Source organism: Dendrobium catenatum, unplaced genomic scaffold (genome assembly GCF_001605985.2).
Source record: "Dendrobium catenatum unplaced genomic scaffold, ASM160598v2 fragScaff_scaffold_716, whole genome shotgun sequence".
NCBI classification, from domain to species: domain Eukaryota; kingdom Viridiplantae; phylum Streptophyta; class Magnoliopsida; order Asparagales; family Orchidaceae; genus Dendrobium; species Dendrobium catenatum.
Window position 1 is genome coordinate 23973367 of NW_021319178.1, and position 16797 is coordinate 23990163.

The 16797-nt window shown below is 35.3% G+C and overlaps 2 protein-coding genes across 5 annotated transcripts in view; one reads left to right on the top strand and one right to left on the bottom strand.

Moving 5' to 3' along the window:
• Positions 1–11300, top strand: part of LOC110114901 — a 29028-nt gene extending 17728 nt beyond the window's left edge. Inside the window, exon 4 of one of the 4 annotated variants that reach the window (XR_003701238.1) lies at positions 11209–11300. The gene's annotated coding sequence lies outside the window, so the exon portion shown is untranslated. Of the gene's footprint in view, positions 1–5862; positions 5987–11118 lie in introns of those variants that run through there. The other 3 variants (XR_003701235.1, XR_003701237.1, XR_003701239.1) reach the window with 3 other exon arrangements.
• LOC110114900 (probable inactive linolenate hydroperoxide lyase) lies at positions 1649–8928 on the bottom strand. Its single transcript, XM_020847936.2, has 2 exons — positions 8687–8928; positions 1649–2107 (listed from the first exon to the last, which is right to left on the bottom strand). The coding sequence occupies exons 1-2, from the start codon at positions 8926–8928 to the stop codon at positions 1726–1728; spliced, it is 624 nt and encodes a 207-aa protein (XP_020703595.2). The 3' UTR covers positions 1649–1725.
• Positions 11301–16797: the final 5497 nt, after the last annotated feature.

Genomic DNA, 16797 nt, shown 5'->3' on the forward strand with positions numbered 1-16797 from the left:
AATGTGCTAAAACAGGCTATCCAAAAGTAAATCTAATTGATTAGATTGTTTATTTAAGTTATTTGCCTATTTGGATATTTATTTTAGGATCAAGTATTTATATAAACATAATATCTTATTAATTAATAATTTATTAAGCTATTTGAAATAGTAACTGTTATTTAGTCAAATTTACTCATAAAAATATTAAATTGCTTAATTAATATTTTTACAAATTAAAATCAATGATTAAGATTAATTTGCTTAATTAATATCTTATTAATATCTATGTCATTTCTCAGTCAATCCCTGCTTGTAAATATGCTACAAGTTTTGTTGAAGTCCACAAGTTCTTTATTTGATTCTTGATGCTCATTAGAATGATTTAGATCTTTAATTAACACTTGCATTGATGCAATTGTGTGTTTACTAAGTTAAAGTCCAATTCCCTATGGTCTCTACAAGTTTAAATATTTTTGTACTTCATTCAAGTTCAAGCCCCTCAAGTCGCCCGTTGTCTTTAAATGTTCAACTAGAATTAAAGTCCAATTCATTTGTCCAAATTCAAGTCCAAGTCAAAGTTCATGTTCTCTGTTTACCGAATTTTTCGGCAGCCTCCCAGCGTCTCCCCTATTTAGGGGAAAAATTACAAGAGTTTGGGCCTTCCCACTGCGTAATAAAAGCGTGTATGGTAGATGTCCTTAGACATCACGACTGTGGTCTTTCATTCCCACCACGTGCAATAAATGTATGTTTGAAGTCTTTGAATATACCTGTTTTAAAAGTCAGTTGGTTTTTCCCCCGCTTGAGAGTACTTATAAGTAATCCCGTTTCATCATAGGTGCCGCATCGGGGTCCCATCCTACCACGCGCAACAAAGGTGTGTAGAGGCGGTTCTCTGGTGTGCCGCGAACGTCGAAATGGGGCTTTTAGGTGATTACCCGCCTCATCGTAGGCGTCGCACCGAGGTCCCATCCCACCACGCGCAATGAAGGTGTGTATGGGCAATCTTTCGGTGTGCCACAAACTTCGAGAGAAAGAATCTGATTTTAGGAAAATTTATAGCTTCACGGGATTGTCGATGGTGTCAGCAAGCATATCAAGGCAAGGACTAGTTACGTTATTTCTACCATTAATTAATATTAATCATAATTAACCATAATTAATTATAGTTAATCATAATTAATAATAATTAATGCTAATTAATAATAATTAATTACAGTTAATTATATTTAATAATAATTAATTATAAATAATTGATTATAATTATAATTAGGGATTTTTACATACATAACACTTAAAACTTCTCTATTTACTTATCTAACACCTAAACTTTAATATTTACTCTTCTACCACCTAAAAGCTCTATGCCTCCTCAAATATACCACACCGTTTCTCTCCCGTCAGAACCAACACCCGAAACCTGTATTTCGCTCAGGAATACCTTTGCCGATGATGCGGCGGTGGCAAGCCTCAATCTTTCTACCAGCGCACCATTGATTCGCTCATTTTATTAGCTTCTTCTGAAAAGTTACAATGATAAGCGCCTATGATTCATCGTTACGGATCCGAAACGCGATTCTACGACAGCAATCGTTTTGTCTTCTCGCAGCTTCTGCCTTTGGGAAATAATAGATCCTCTAATGACGATCGCCGGCGACAGGAGAAGTTGCAATGGTAAAAAAAAAAAACACTCCATTTATTCCAAGCCACCACCCAAACAGTGAAACAAGCGGTACAAGTAATTCAGAAGTTTCCACCATGAAACAAGCGGTACAAATGGTCATCATATCTCCTAAAGATCTCCGCCACCATGAAACAAGCGGTTGCCACAACGTGGTCTTTAGCCGCGCATTGCTTGTTCTCCACCGTCGGATTCCCCGTCTCCGGCCCGTTCCACCAGTACAAGTAATTCAGAAGCCTCTTCCCCTCCTCTCCAATAAACCTATCAGCGACGAATTCATCTGCCCTGTCAAACACCGTTTGATCGCTTATAACGATGGGCTGGTACCAGCACAAAAGCTCACCTTTTTTTACTGGATACCTTGCCCCTCTCGAATTCAGCTCAAAATCCTTTCTTGCGCGGCCGAATTGCAGCGGCACCACCGGATTTCGCACCTCGCCGCATCATCGGAAAAGGTCTTCCCAGCGAAATACAGGTTTCGGGGCTTGGTTCTAACGGGAGAGAAACGGAGTGGTATATTTGAGGAGGGATATAACTTTTAGGTGGCATAAGAGTAAATATTAAAGTTTAGGTGTTAGATAAGTAAATAAAGAGGTTTTAAGTGTTATGTATGTAAAAATCCCTTATAATTAATAATTAATTACCCATAATTAAGTATTATTAATTATAATTAATAATAATTAACTATAAATGATTAGTTGTAATTAATTAACTAATTATAATTAATGATTAATTAACAATAATTAACTAATTATGATTAAATAATCATAATAATAATCAACTACTAATTAATTATAATTAATTGATTAACATTATAATAAATAATAATTAACTATAATTAATGATACTAAGAACAACAATAATAACCAATTTTAAATTAAATTATTTATGTTAATAATAACAACTATTACTAACATTAATACCAACTTAATCCATACTACCTCTGTTGGTGTCTGCTTGAGGGCAAATTATTGCATCATCAGGTCACCGGAGGCGGAATATAGGTTCGGACATCCAATAAAAATTTGCCACGTCACCTGCGCTTTTGACTTGCGCTTTAGTTGTGCTTTAGTTGCACTTTGACTGCGCTTTACTTGCGCTTTTGATGCACTTAATTTAAAATAATATTTTATTAATATCCGAACCTATATCCGCGTCCGGTGACCGGATGCAATAATTTGCCTTGCTTGAGGTTGAAGTTGAATAGGGGTAGAGGTGGGTAGAGATGTTTGGCTAAGATCTACAAGGAGTTTGGGCAGATCCTAGTTTGTGCCTGGATGGGTCTTGGAATAGGAGAGATCGGGTATAGAGGGGTTGGTGAGGGTGGATTTGAGTCGGTTTGGAGATTTGGGACAAGAGGCAGCGGGATTGAAAAAGGAAGTCGGGCCAGCTTCTTTAGGTGGATCGGGTGGATGAGGAAGAGGTGGAGATGCTCGGCTCTAACAAGAATAAAGCGGCTGGATGGGGTGTTCTGCCAGAGCTTGGGTCGGAGGCTCTCTAGATCGGCAAGGTAGAGAGAAAGCTCTCTCTCTCTCTCTCTCTCTCTCTCTCTCTCTGGATCGAAAGAAGAAGATAGGGACGGGAGAGCTAGGATAGGGTTGGAGTCGGTCTGAGATGAAGGAAGCTTGGGTGGATGATGGTAGGTCAAGGCTAAGTGGAGGTCGTGCGGAGAGGGCTGGAGTAAGCAATACCTAGCAATACCGAATAACTCAGTGATGACCGAACGTAGAGCTACGTCCAGTCACCGGACCTAATAATTGTTCGGAGGTTGGAGGACCTTCGGTTTGCGACAGTTTTGGGGAAGAAACAGACGGTTGAGGTGGATGGTAGCTTCGGATCGGAAGTCACGCTTGAGGAGGTGACGAAGAGCAAATGAATGAAGTCCTCTCGTTCCTATTTTAACGACGAGTGGGAGCATAACGAACGTGGGATTGAGATGGAGCATGAGTGAAGTGACTTCATTTTCTGCTTCATTACAAATCCGCTAATGCCTTTCCGTTAAATCCTAATCATGAGGATAGATAAAGATGTAGTATCATGTTCTGTTTGGTGTAACTTAGCAATTGTATGCTGATGATTTAGTTGTCGGTCAAAAATCTTGAAACTACAGTTGTTACTCCCTTTATGGTCGATTGATTTGGTGCAGCAAAATGATTTCTATCATTTTCTCTTAAAAAAAAAAGAAAAATAGGAGCTAAACTTTATCAAGTGACAATGTGAATGCTTTTACTAATGCTTAATTGTAGATGTTTTTTTAAGCAGATTTTGCTGTATATATATCTTGTTGCCTCCTTATACTTGATGTGAAGGCTTTGTGGATGCTTGGTCATGGGCTTTATCTGGACGTGATTAACTGTTTGTATGTAATTGTGGATATCAGTTTTCTTAACATGATTTCTATGAAACTAGTAAACAACGGCTAAAAAAAGCCAATGGACAGAGGCAAGTGAGTTTTTAACTGCAGGGTATGTGTCTATCTTAACTTATGCTTTCCTCCTCTTAACAAGTTCATATGACCACAATAGTGTCTTAAGTCTCAAGATAGCATGAACACTCCAATGAGATTAATCACTTGAGTTTAAATGAATCTTTCTACATTTCATTGGCCATTTGCTGTACATGTTATTAATCATCAATAATATACATATATAAGGTGTTTGCATTTACACATTGCAGGAAATTGTATATGATGCTTGTTAGCAATGAATTATGATTATGTTGGAAAACTCGTGTAAACAGTTTTATTATAATACTAGTTGACATGGGATATGAAAATTTATGATTATGATTGAATAACTTCTTGAGCTTCATGCCACAAGGTTGTTTCTATACATTCAGTGCAAAAGTTAATGGCCTTGTTAACAAGTTTACATGCATTATCTATGTTCCAATGCCATATTTATAATAGGTATCAAAAGTTTATTGATTTGCGGGAGGGCTTATATGTATTTGAGTCGCAACATCAATGCACCAAATGCGAGGATTTTGGGTTATGTTGAACATGTTTCCTGTGACCAAACTATCGTACATATTCCATGGTTTTGTTTAGTTTTCATGCATGCTTTACACTTTGATGTTACATATTCATACATGCTCAATAAATAAGAAGTTTGGTGGCTATATTCGAAAGACGTAAGTTCTTGTAAGGATAAGGTAATGGCCTACACCCACTATCATTATAATGTCAAATTCAGCATATAGTAGATAATTACTATAATAAAAGGAGTCGATGGTTTTTCATTACATTCTTATGATTATGTCATGGTGGAGTGGAAATTTACTGAATTTGTTTTGGAATTGCATCCTCCTTATGTTCTTTTTTATGTTGGTTTAATGATATATGTGTATATACATAGTCTCCACCATCCTCTTCTTCATGTCATTTCATATAGAACATAACAAGTGTTACAACAACAACAACAACAACATCAAGCCTTTGTCTCACTACATGGGGTTGGCTACATGAATCCTTTTTCATCATTGTGTCATATTAAAAGTTAAATTCTCATTTAAATCTAATAAAGAAATATTATTTCTAATATTTTCTAAACGTGTCTTTTTAGGTCTACCTCTACCTTTCTTAATAAAAGTCAAATCTAATACCTCCACTTTCCTAACCGGGTCATCGGAAGGCCTCCATTTAATGTGAGCAAATCATCTAAGGCGACTCTCTCTAATCTTAACTTATACTAGAGCTACTCCAACCTTTTCACGTATATGCTCATTTCGTATCCTATCTCTAAGGGTAAAGCCACTCATCCACCTAAGCATCATCATCTCTGCAACACTTAACTTATTATTATGCTTCTCTTTTAATCGCCAACATTCAACACCATAAAGAGTATTGAAATAAAATAAATAATGAAGATTGAAAGTTGATATGAAGTAGAATTGCATACATCCAAATGTGAATATGCAATCACCAATGTACTAATCATTTATACGTTCATTTTACTTTATTGCACAATAAGAAATGACATTGATTTAACTTCCTCTCAAACACATTATTATCAGCATGTTGTTCTTATCTTATTTTGTAGATTGGTATATATATGAATTTAGTATCTTTAAACTTAATTATTTGTTTGCCTTTGGCCGGCTCACTTATGTGAGCCCATTGTAATGATCTTTACGTAGAGAATCTCTTATCATCTTTTGAATGTGCTTGAAGCTTAGCATCAATTATGATTTTTCCTCAGGATGAATGATGTGATTGTCGAGCCATGTAGACTACAAGGCTTTTGCATATTTCTTATATTGGTACATTGGCTTTCATTGTGTTGGTGAATAAAATTTGATATGAATTTTAAAAAGAAGGTTAACTACGTTGTCGTAGATGCATTTCCTTTCATGTTTATTAATATTTTATCTATAAAATATAATTGGAGATGGTATTAATTTTTATTAATTGATTGTATTATACAATATTTACGATTTTCTTAATTTTATTTAAATGCCATTCATATTAAATATTAAAGATTTTATGATGAATTATCTTTTAAATAATTCTATAAATATTATTCAGGGTTGGTTGTTTAATATTTTATAGAATTTCTGATGACTAATTAATTGACCAAGATGTAGTGAGCATTAGAATTAGGGTTTTAAATGAACTAAGCCTTTAACGGGATACTCGTGGCTTGGCTAAAATTCTTTTCATTTATAATTCATCGTAAATTATAAAATTTTAAATATGTATGTCATTTAATAAAAGAAAAGTTTATATTTTGTGTAATATAATCAATTAATATGTAATTAATACCATATTCATTTATCTTGCTTGCATATATATTTTGGCCTTAAAATATTTTAAAGATAGTATAAAATAAAATTGAATAAAATTAAATTATTTTAACTTAAACTTAAAATGTCTGCTTATGTTGCATGTGGATACTCTTGGCTCGAGCCAAACATAAGTAGATGGTTTACTTCAACATCATTTAAGGTGTATTTTGCTATAGGAGTGTCATGTTTTTCAAACTTAGTTAAGCTATATAAAATTGCTAACTTTAAAGCCAGTATTATTCCATCATAAAATGTTGTATAATATAAATAAATGCAATATTTTATGATAAAACAATATTGGATACAAAATTATGATATAAATATCGGCAATTGAATATAATTTTTTTGGAGTTGAAGAAACATGTTGATACTCAAGTAGCTAAATATATTTTTAAAAATAATATTTAAGTGATCGATGTATTTATTATGATTTGCTTGGAGGTACCTACATGCAGCACAATTATCATTTTAAAATAAGTTAAACTAATTTAATTTTATCTTTTTTTATTTTATATTATCTTTTAAAATATTTTATTTATAATTTTTATCCATTTATAAAAGTCAAATATTTATGCAAATAATATAAGCGAAGATAGTATTAATTACTAATTAATTGATATTATTGCATGAAATTCAAGATTTGTTTTTATTTAAATGATGTAAATATTAAACATTATAGAGTTTATGATTATTATTAATGAAAAGTTTCTTCTAAATAATTCCATAAAAGATTATTAGGAGTTTGTTGGTCAATATTCATTTTAGTTTATCCAAAAGTGTATTGTTAACATCACTTTATAAATATTGTCTTGATCTAGAACTAAGAAGGCAAGGAGTAGAAACCATAAAAATTCAAGACTTATCACTAATTATTGTATATTTTTTAACATTATTATTTGTGTATATAATTAGATTGGATTGTGTTGATCTTTCTTTTTGAATGAGGACTAAACTCCTTTATCTTATCATCCTTAGAGCTTAGATAATCCCGCATTAGTGTAGACGTAGACTATTAGTACTATGTGGGAAAACCCAAGGATTTAATCTTGAACAAACTTAGATGGCTTAGACATCTACTAGTCTGCTTCCCAAAAGTATTAGGGAGTCTCCCAGAACATTCCAAGGCCAAGCCTAGGTTAAACATAACCTTTCCATATTTATAATCCATGTCACTCAAGGTGGCATTTCAACCTAATCATGAACTTAAGTTCTTGGAATCAAATTAAATCAATCTAAACTCATTCGTGCTTGTTTAAATGACTTGAAATTATCATTTACCTTTTTGCATTTTTAATTTAATTGTGCATTTTAGAATTTAGGGTCCAATTTTCTTATTGTTCAGTTTGAAAGTCTTGTTCCCTGTTATTTAGCTTGAATTAGGTCCTATATTATGTGCATCTTTATTTTGAATTTCGTCAACATCCTGACATCTACCCCATTTTATGAGAAATTAGGAGAGATGAGTTTTTCTACTATGCCAAGAAAGATGTGTATGGTATGTGTCATGAGACACCATTGTCTTCAATCTCATCGCGCTAAGAAAGCTTTATTAAGACATCTGAACACCAAATTGGAATGATTAAACCAATTAAGTTTGTTCTATCCAAATAATCTGATGCCTCGAAGTAAACAATTTTGGTCTCTTCAAGCATTTTATTGATATACTTTTTCAAAAAAATATAAACCAAAACATATTTGTATTATTAGGAGAAAATGTAGTTTATATCAAATATGTTTTAAATGAGGACTAAACATTTATGTATACTAATTTTAGAATTGCTTTATTAACAGCTACAACCGTTTCAAATGCATCATAAGTTGAAATTAAATTGAATTTTATTAAGTTTTAATTATTGAATTCTCATATCAGTTAAAATTTGAAGTTTTGATAAAGGTATATTTCAAATTGAATTGAATATCAAGTAAGTTTGAGTTGTCAAGCATAACTATTTGCTACTAGGCTCTAAGGGCTGGTTTGGGACGCCGTCTTGACTACTTTATGTTTTAAGACGTAAACATTTAACTGTTTTGGCATAATGCTTTTTAGTTGGTGTCGTAAAGTTTACACGTCCGCAACATGCTTTTGGCGACCAAATAGAAGTCTCTCCATTTTGTTGCGTTTTGCGGTTCCGATATGACAAATGGCCTAAATATCCTTCATCTCCTAGGACGATATCATGTTGAAATTTTCTACCCTCATCCTTACGGATTAGTTCCAAATTTCCAACCTCCGCTTACGCGCTTTCAGTCCTTTGTCGAGCTTCACTTTCGATCCTGCTCTTTGATCGCAGCTTCATCCTCTGACGTTCTCTTGCCGGTAACCCCATCTTCATCGACAAAACCTGTGTCCTCTGCTGTGGATTCGATCTTCCTGAGTTCTTTAGCCGTGATTCCTCTTTCTGATCTCTAGATCGCTCCCTCCGACCCAAACAATCGGCAAGTGCTGCCACTGATAAGCCTCCTTTTGGTACAGCTAGCATGGGGGCACGTGCCCCCACTGGACTAAAAATAAAAGGAGAGGTCAATCGGCAAGTGCTGCCACTGATAAGCCTCCTCTTGGTACAGCTAGCATGGGGGCACGTGCCCCCACTGGACTAAAAATAAAGGAGAGGTGAGCGCGAGAGGGTTTTTAGAGAGCAGGAGCAAGTAGCTGATAACAACAGATAAAGAGATGTGAGAGCGAGAGCTTCATCTGCCACTTGGTCTATTCCGAGCTTGAGAGTTTTTATAACCGAAATGTGAAATAGTGAGAAGAAAGGAATTATGCAACTTTACTTTTTACTCAATAACACAATTTACAGTAATTGTAATGTATATAAAGAAGTCTAGGATAAAAATTGTTAGCTATCTCTGTGCTGTTGTGAATGACAGAGAGGTAGGGGTGTCAATTCGGGTCAACCCGCCGGGTTCGGGTCGAACCCGGCCCGTATCTAAACGGGTCAACCCAAACTCGACCCGTTTTTACAAACGGGTTGGACATTTCAACCCGGAACCGACCAGGCCGGGTTGCCAGGTTGACCCGACCCGACCCGCGACCCGACAACGTTCTTCCAATCTCCTTTTTTTTCTTACTCTTTAGTTGTTCTGCTCTACATCGATTGTCGACGATTGCCATGGCGGATATGTTTCTTGATCCAATCATGGAGAAGCTCATCAGCGCTGGCTTCCGTTACCTGAAAGATCAAGTCAGATGGCAGAAATGCACGAAGGAGGAGCTGGAAAAGCTGAAAGAGATTCTCCCCTAGATCCAAGTTGTCGTCCACTTTGCTTCCAGCCAAGAGCAAATCACCGAAGATGCCATTGATGATGCATTTGACGTGGTTGATGAGCTGAAGTACATGGAGCTTGGAAAGCAGGTGACCAAAGACAAGAAGCTGAGAAGGGTGCGTTCCATCATGAAATCCATGAATAAAAAACTTGTCAAATTTGGCAAACGTGCTCTCAAAATTGATCCCACCTTGAAGCGACTGGAGACGGCTATGCAGAAACTTGATAAAGTTACAACAACTGGTGTTGATACTTTCCTTCATCTTGTAAAAGACGCAAAGCACGAGCTTCAGAAGCAGCATCTTGAGCTGCACGGAGCACGTGAAACAGGATCCTTGCCTAAAAATGATCTCATTGGGCGGGGCAAGGATAAGGAGCTTGTTATGGAGTGGCTGAGGAATCCATCAAATGAGCATCGGGGAACTCATTTGTACAGAAACATTTCTCTATTTTCTTAAATTAAACGGGTTTTCGGGTTGACCCGGTAACCCGCCGGATCAACCCGACCTGACCCGTTTTATCAAACGGGTCAAATCTGCGAACCCGAACCCGACTCGTTTATCAAACGGGTCGGGTCCAACCCGGATTTTTCGGGTTGGGTCCGGGTCGGGTTGTCGTGTCGTGTCAAATATTGACACCCCTACAGCGAGGTGGAGTACCGAGTGGAGCAACAAGTTTTTTTTTTTAGCTAAAGGTTTTATTTTCCTAACTCAAACCAACTAGAATTATTATTCGATATGATAAAATTTTTCGATTTTAATTTAAAATTAATAGTTTGTAATTATATTTATTTTGAGAAATTGTTCTTATAAATGATTTTTTCATCTAATTATATTTAATGGTATCAAAATAATTTATTCTCATACTATTATAACACACAACTCGATAATTAAAATTTTCAAATAATATATAATGATTTAAAAATTGTATCTCTTAAATAATTTTCTTTCATCTCAATATATATAAGGGTATCAACGTAATTTGTTCCGTCATAGCTGCAGAGCAATAGCTGCACAGTTATACTATCCAAATCAATTTTATAACCTGTTTTACCGACAGCTCTAGTCGTCCCAAATGCACCCTAAGATATAACTTGTAGCCAATGTCTAGAACAGGCATTAAATTAATTATTATAAATTTTATTTAAAATTTATTAGTTCAGTTTAAAAATATAATTTTTTTTAATAATAGTTTTATTATTAATAATAAATTATATTAAGGATGCGTTTGGAGCGACGTTTTTCTTACTTCACTTTATGTAAAGTAACCAAAGGATTGTTTAGGGTGCCAAGTTCATACTCCCTTGTAAAAATTTTTGCATCATGTGATTACTTTTGCGCCCTAAGATTGCCTCGTGCGGTCCGCTGCTAGCCTTTCCACGATTTGATGGGCATAAATGACAGAAATGCCCCATCTGCAATTTTTGCTATATGCCAACGTTGACCTTCTCAAGCTCATCCATCTCGGACTCACCTTCTCCATGCTTGCGGCAGTCTCCCAACCTTTGCCTCTCCGGCCCACCTTTGCATCGGAAAGTTCAACTTCCATGTGTTCCCCGCCACTCACGACGTCTACGCCTCCGACCTGCTCCAAGTCTTTCGACCTGCTCCAAGTCTTTCGACCTGACAGTTCCATCAATCTGCTGATTCCCAGCCCTGAGCTCTTCCACTCAATCGAATGAGCCCCGACCCCGTTACCGATCAATTTTGATCCTGGGTCTAGGCGGTGTGCAGGGCGTGCAAATGGAAGGCATGGCTGGCATGCTTCTCTATTTGTTCGAGAGAGGAGGCAAGGGGCGGCTGGTGGCGTTCATTTCTTCCATCTGGCCGATGAACAGCAGGGGCTGGTCCATTTTTTTTCTAAAAAAATAATCTATACTTCTAATCCTTATTCCTTAATCCTGGATGTGCGTGAGAGCTGAAGAAAAGTGCTCTTCCATTATCATCTTCTTTCAACACTACCTGCAATTGGAGCTCGAGAGACAGAGAGAGCAGAAGCGACCTACGAAAGGGCCTTGTGCATGCGATTGAGGCCAAGATTGAGCACAGACAGGTATTGAAGAACTTATTCTTTATCAGAATTAATTCCTTATCATAATTATTACAAAAAGAAGCAAAGATTTGTAGGTGGAAGGCAATCTGATACCTGAAGCAATAAAAAAAATTCTCTATTGCCTTCTTTCATTCGATGTGCTTTCCTAAAGGTGTAGGCTTTCTTCTTTCATCAAAGTTTTATTGCCACAAGCATGCTTTCTAAAAAAAAATTGTCTGAATTCAAAATAATTCCTGAGTTTGTGGCCAAAGTTTATTTGTTTGCAGAACATATACATCAATTTAATCGAATTGTTTTTTTGCATATTTTCATATTCTCTGTACACTAAATTTGAGCTTATTTGCAATGTAATTAGACCATTTCTTGATTCAAGTTATTTGTAATCAAACTAGTTTACTCTACCAAGAATATAACTCATTATTGGCCTTTTGATGAATACATTTACATATCTTTTTTTCAGGATTATTTTGAAGTATGATATTATATAGTAAAAAAAAAGAATACTTGCTCTGTTCTTTAATTAACCTTAAGAAAGCTTGCTTGAAAGTTTTTTTTTTTTTGGAAAGCTGCTCAATGAGAACTTTTTTCTTCTATGCTTGATGTATGTACAGTTATCTTGGATGTTTTTTTTTTTTGGAAAGCTGCTCAATGGAAAGTTATGTTGAGCTTGATCGTTGTAACCTGAAGTACTTTGTTACTTTGCTTGATGTATGCACAGTTATCTTGGATGTTTTTTTTTTTTGGAAAGCTGCTCAATGGAAACTTTTTTTCTTCTATGTTGAGCTTGATCGTTGTAATGTGAAGTACTTTGTTACTTTGTTTGGCAATTGAAGGCCCCCTTCAAACTAATTTGTCAATTGAAATTCAACAATAACTTGTTGTTTTCTTCTTGTCGTAATAATAATTTCTTCAACCAAATATGAGGCAGAAGATGTAACAATTTATGAGACATAAGATTGTGAAGCTGCTGAGTAGATGATATAACTACGGGAGCAAATTACATCTACATTGATCAATTGAAGCTGTTGAACTTGCAATTTAACACAGAAGTTGTTTTAGAATTATTGTCTATGTGAGTTCGGGTTGCTCGTGAGAACAAGCTTTACAATAACAAGTTTACAATAACACAGAAGTTGTTTGATGGAAAAATTGTCTTTTGAATTCTAGAAGTCATACAGTAATGTTATCTATTTTTGTCAACGTAAAGAAGTTTATCACCAGCTTGATACGTAGATTCCACTAGAGTGAAAATAGATGGTTTTAGAAATATGTTTAATGTGGTGGAAGTGACAACAAAATTCTCCGGCCATATTCCTGATTCCATTGGTGATCTTGAGCGCCTCATTGTACTGTATGTGAATAGCTACTAGAAAATTTTCATGTTTATTTGGCTAGAGAGATTCAGTTTTTCCTCATTATTTAGTTTGTTGGGAAATCCTTTGGTATGTGGAAAGTGGCCTGGATCTTCTTGTTATGTAGATGGTCATGCATCAAGAAGTAAGCAAAAGTCAAGAAATTATCCTGCGCACCATTTTGCTATTGAACTTTTACTTATCTTCTCCATTGGAACTCTATATACAGTCAGCATCTCTCTGTCAGCAGTCGTTTGAATAACCTTAGGCTTCATCACATTGATATTGATGTCTTGGTAGCAATCTAAAAGTCCAACCAACTATTAAATGGAAGATTGAAGGATCACAACAAGAGTTAAATCGGTGATTCATCACTTACAGAAACTTATGAAAGGGAGCATGAGAAATTAGCTCATCTTAGGAAGAAAGCAATGAGCAACATAGCTACAGCACCTTTCATCTTGAAGAGAGTGAATGAATGCCTTGCAAGGATCAACAAAATAGAGAGGAATAATATAAACATACATTCTTCTTTCAAGCGAGAGAATGTTTTATTATAAAATAATATTAGAGAATCTAAAATTTTAACAATTTATTTTGAAGTATGATAATACAATGTCAATAAAAATTTATAGTAATTTATATATATAAACTTATAAAATATTTGATAAAACAATTTTTTTTTAATTAAAAATTATTAGTTTCATAGCATAAAATTTTGAAAAAGAAGATTATATTTGAATAAAATTTATTCATCTTCATACATATAAGAGTATAAAGGTAATTTATTTCTATATAGTTTCAGCACACCAATTTGATAATTATGCTTCCCCAACAAAATATATTGCTTTTTATATAGCAATATCAAAAAACAGTTTTTTTTATAATAATTTTACTTTAGCGATGTTATAGCCTCTTCTGCTGCTTTGCTCACCCACGTTTCAAGAAATGGCGGAACGAATGCAAGGGAGGTCAGGGGTGAGGCTCTGTTAGCATGCAAGAGGCAGAGTCGGATCTTCTTTGGGTTCTGCTTATCGGCAAAGGCAAGATTCAGGCGGAGGAGAAACCGGAAAAGAAGCTGGGTTTGGCTTCCTTCTGCAGCGTCAGGTTTCATTTAGTGTGTGTGTGTTAGCCTCCTAACTGTAAACGGTTATTCTTTACACACCCTCTATTGTTCTTCTAAATAATTTTAAATATCTACTGGCTGATACAAAAGCTGCTTTATTTGAACAAATTAGGCTTTCCAAAGTACAAATTATTTGAAATCAAGTGGCTGCAATTGAAGCATGATTTGAACACTTGTACTTGCTTAGGGATACCATCTTTGTAGTTGTATAAGTTACTAACTAGTGACGTATGTCTTTTCCAAGTTATGAATACTTGACATTTAGGAGTTTGTTGTCTTCATAATTCTTCTGAAATAAACCTTAACGTATCTAATATATGAGACTAGCAAAAATGGTAGTTTGCCTGCATGTCTCTCCAAGTCTTTTGCCAAACAGACTTCGATTTAAGAGTTTAGTTTTGCTTGAATTCTATCTAGTAAATAAAATTTTCAATTTGTAATAAAGACCAGACTGCATTCATTTCAAGCTTATCTTGGAATGGTTCTTTTAGACCTCTCATGTATCTCGCAATCAGCTCGATTTCATTAAGATTTTTGCGAGAACGTGGGCAATGAATTCTTAGGTATAAGTACTCACCGATCAACCTCCATTCTTTCAACTTATATTCATAAGTTTGATACTTTCTTCATTTTTTATAGATAAATTCTTGTGGTAATTTGATAACTGAAACTCGCATGAATAGTCGCTTTATGTCGATGGCTATGATCTTTGTACTCCTCTAATTTGCAAAATCATAAATGTGTCTACTAAACTCATGGATGCTCGTAAAGCAAAGATGGAGTGTTCTATGGCTTCAATGGGCTTATAGATGACACCCCATCGCATATTGGAGTTTGTTAGGCATGTTTAGTGTAATTTGCAAGTTGACGGGTCAAGAGCATCAACACATAACGTAGGCACATGGTGAGGCTTTCGAAAAGACAAATCAAAAGCTTCCACCCCTAGCTCTTCATTGAACTGTAGAAAATTGATTCTTAGAACCTACCTATGGGAATTTTAATGATGATTCTATCTTTAGGTTCTTTCGATAATGTTATAGGTTGTCTTCCAAATTCAAGTTGTAGGACCAATCCCTTCTACCCAAATCATGCCAAAATTGATTTGGAGGTCGTTTCAATGTGTATGACAATGAGATGTCATGAGTTAATTACAGTGAGCATGTTTTCAGTTCGCTGACGTGGACATATGTTCTAACATCTAGTCTGTGCAACGGTGCGAGAGCCCCTAACCTCTTTTGACATCTGTGCAAAGCCCCCTGCCGCCTTCCACACACAAGCAATCCGTTTGAATGCGAACAAGAGTGTCCGCCTCCTCAGGTGAAAACTCCTTATTCTTAAAAATGTCGGGCCATTTGCAACAACTCCATAACAATTTAATTTTCTGCTTATATTTTAAGATCAATTCTGAAATTTAAATAACTATTGGCAACATTTGGCAAAGCCTAAATCACATAAAACTTTTCATTCCCACATCCTCTACACCGAACAACTATTGTTTGATTTGTATAAAAACAAGATCGAAACTGAAATATAAAGCTAAGCTCAATTAAGAACAATTTTCAAGCAAAGAACGAGTTCTTGTTCTACACAGAACAACTGTTATTTGATTTGTATAAAAACGAGATAGAAACTGACAGATAATGCTACTCTCACTTTCAATCAATTTTCAAGCAAAGAACGAGTTCTTGTTTGTATACGGCTCCTGTTCGTAAGCCCAACATCGAACAGCCTTCAATTCAGCCTCCTCTTCAAAAGCTTGACTCCAACGCCGGACCTAACACTGGCTTACTTCAATCTAACATAACCAGACCACACGGTAGATCTATCGTATGAAACTCGTAGCCTCCGCTGTCTGTTTACGGCAACTCCAGTGAGAGAACTTGTTTACTAGTATATGAGCTTAGGATCTACAAGAGACAAAGATGTTGGATAAATGATCTCTTCATTCTTACTTTCTTAGATCTTGATACAAGGTTGTATTTATAGACGTGAAGAAAGTATAGTAGTTATCAAGAAGAGATAAATACAAATTCCATTATGTACGGCAAAAACACGTCAGCAGTTAGTCACAGGGAGCGTGTTATGACTTCGTTGACGTGAACATTTTTTCTAACATCTAGTCCGTGCGACAGTGCGAGAGCCCCCAACCTCCGCCGACGTCCATGCAAAACTCCCTGCCACCGATCTTCCACACACAAGCAATCCATTTGAACTCCTCACGCAAACGAGAGTGTTCGCCTCCTCAGGTGAAAGCTCATTATTCTTTTGAATAACAAGTCGTTGCAACTACTCCATAACAATTCAGTTTTCTGCTTATATTTTAAGATCAATTCTGAAATCTAAATAATTGCTGGCAGCATCTGACAAAGCTTAAATCACGTAAAACTTTTTATTCTCGCATTCCCACATCCTCTATAATATGATTTTATTCATCTCCGAAGAGTGATACACGCTGTCATGTTTATACTAGATGAGTGTGTGTTTTCTTTACACGTTTTTTTATTTTATTTTTTTTATTTTTTTTTATTTTTTTATTTTATTTTTTTTTTTAA

Bases quoted from the DNA above. Each gene is read 5' to 3' on its own strand.
- LOC110114900 (XM_020847936.2), bottom strand. From the start codon at position 8,928: ATGCTAGCTGTACCAAAAGGAGGCTTATCAGTGGCAGCACTTGCCGAT. The intron at 2,108-8,686 runs GTAAGCGGAGGT...CCTTTTCCGATG, and splicing joins CGACAAAGGACTGAAAGCGC to ATGCGGCGAGGTGCGAAATC.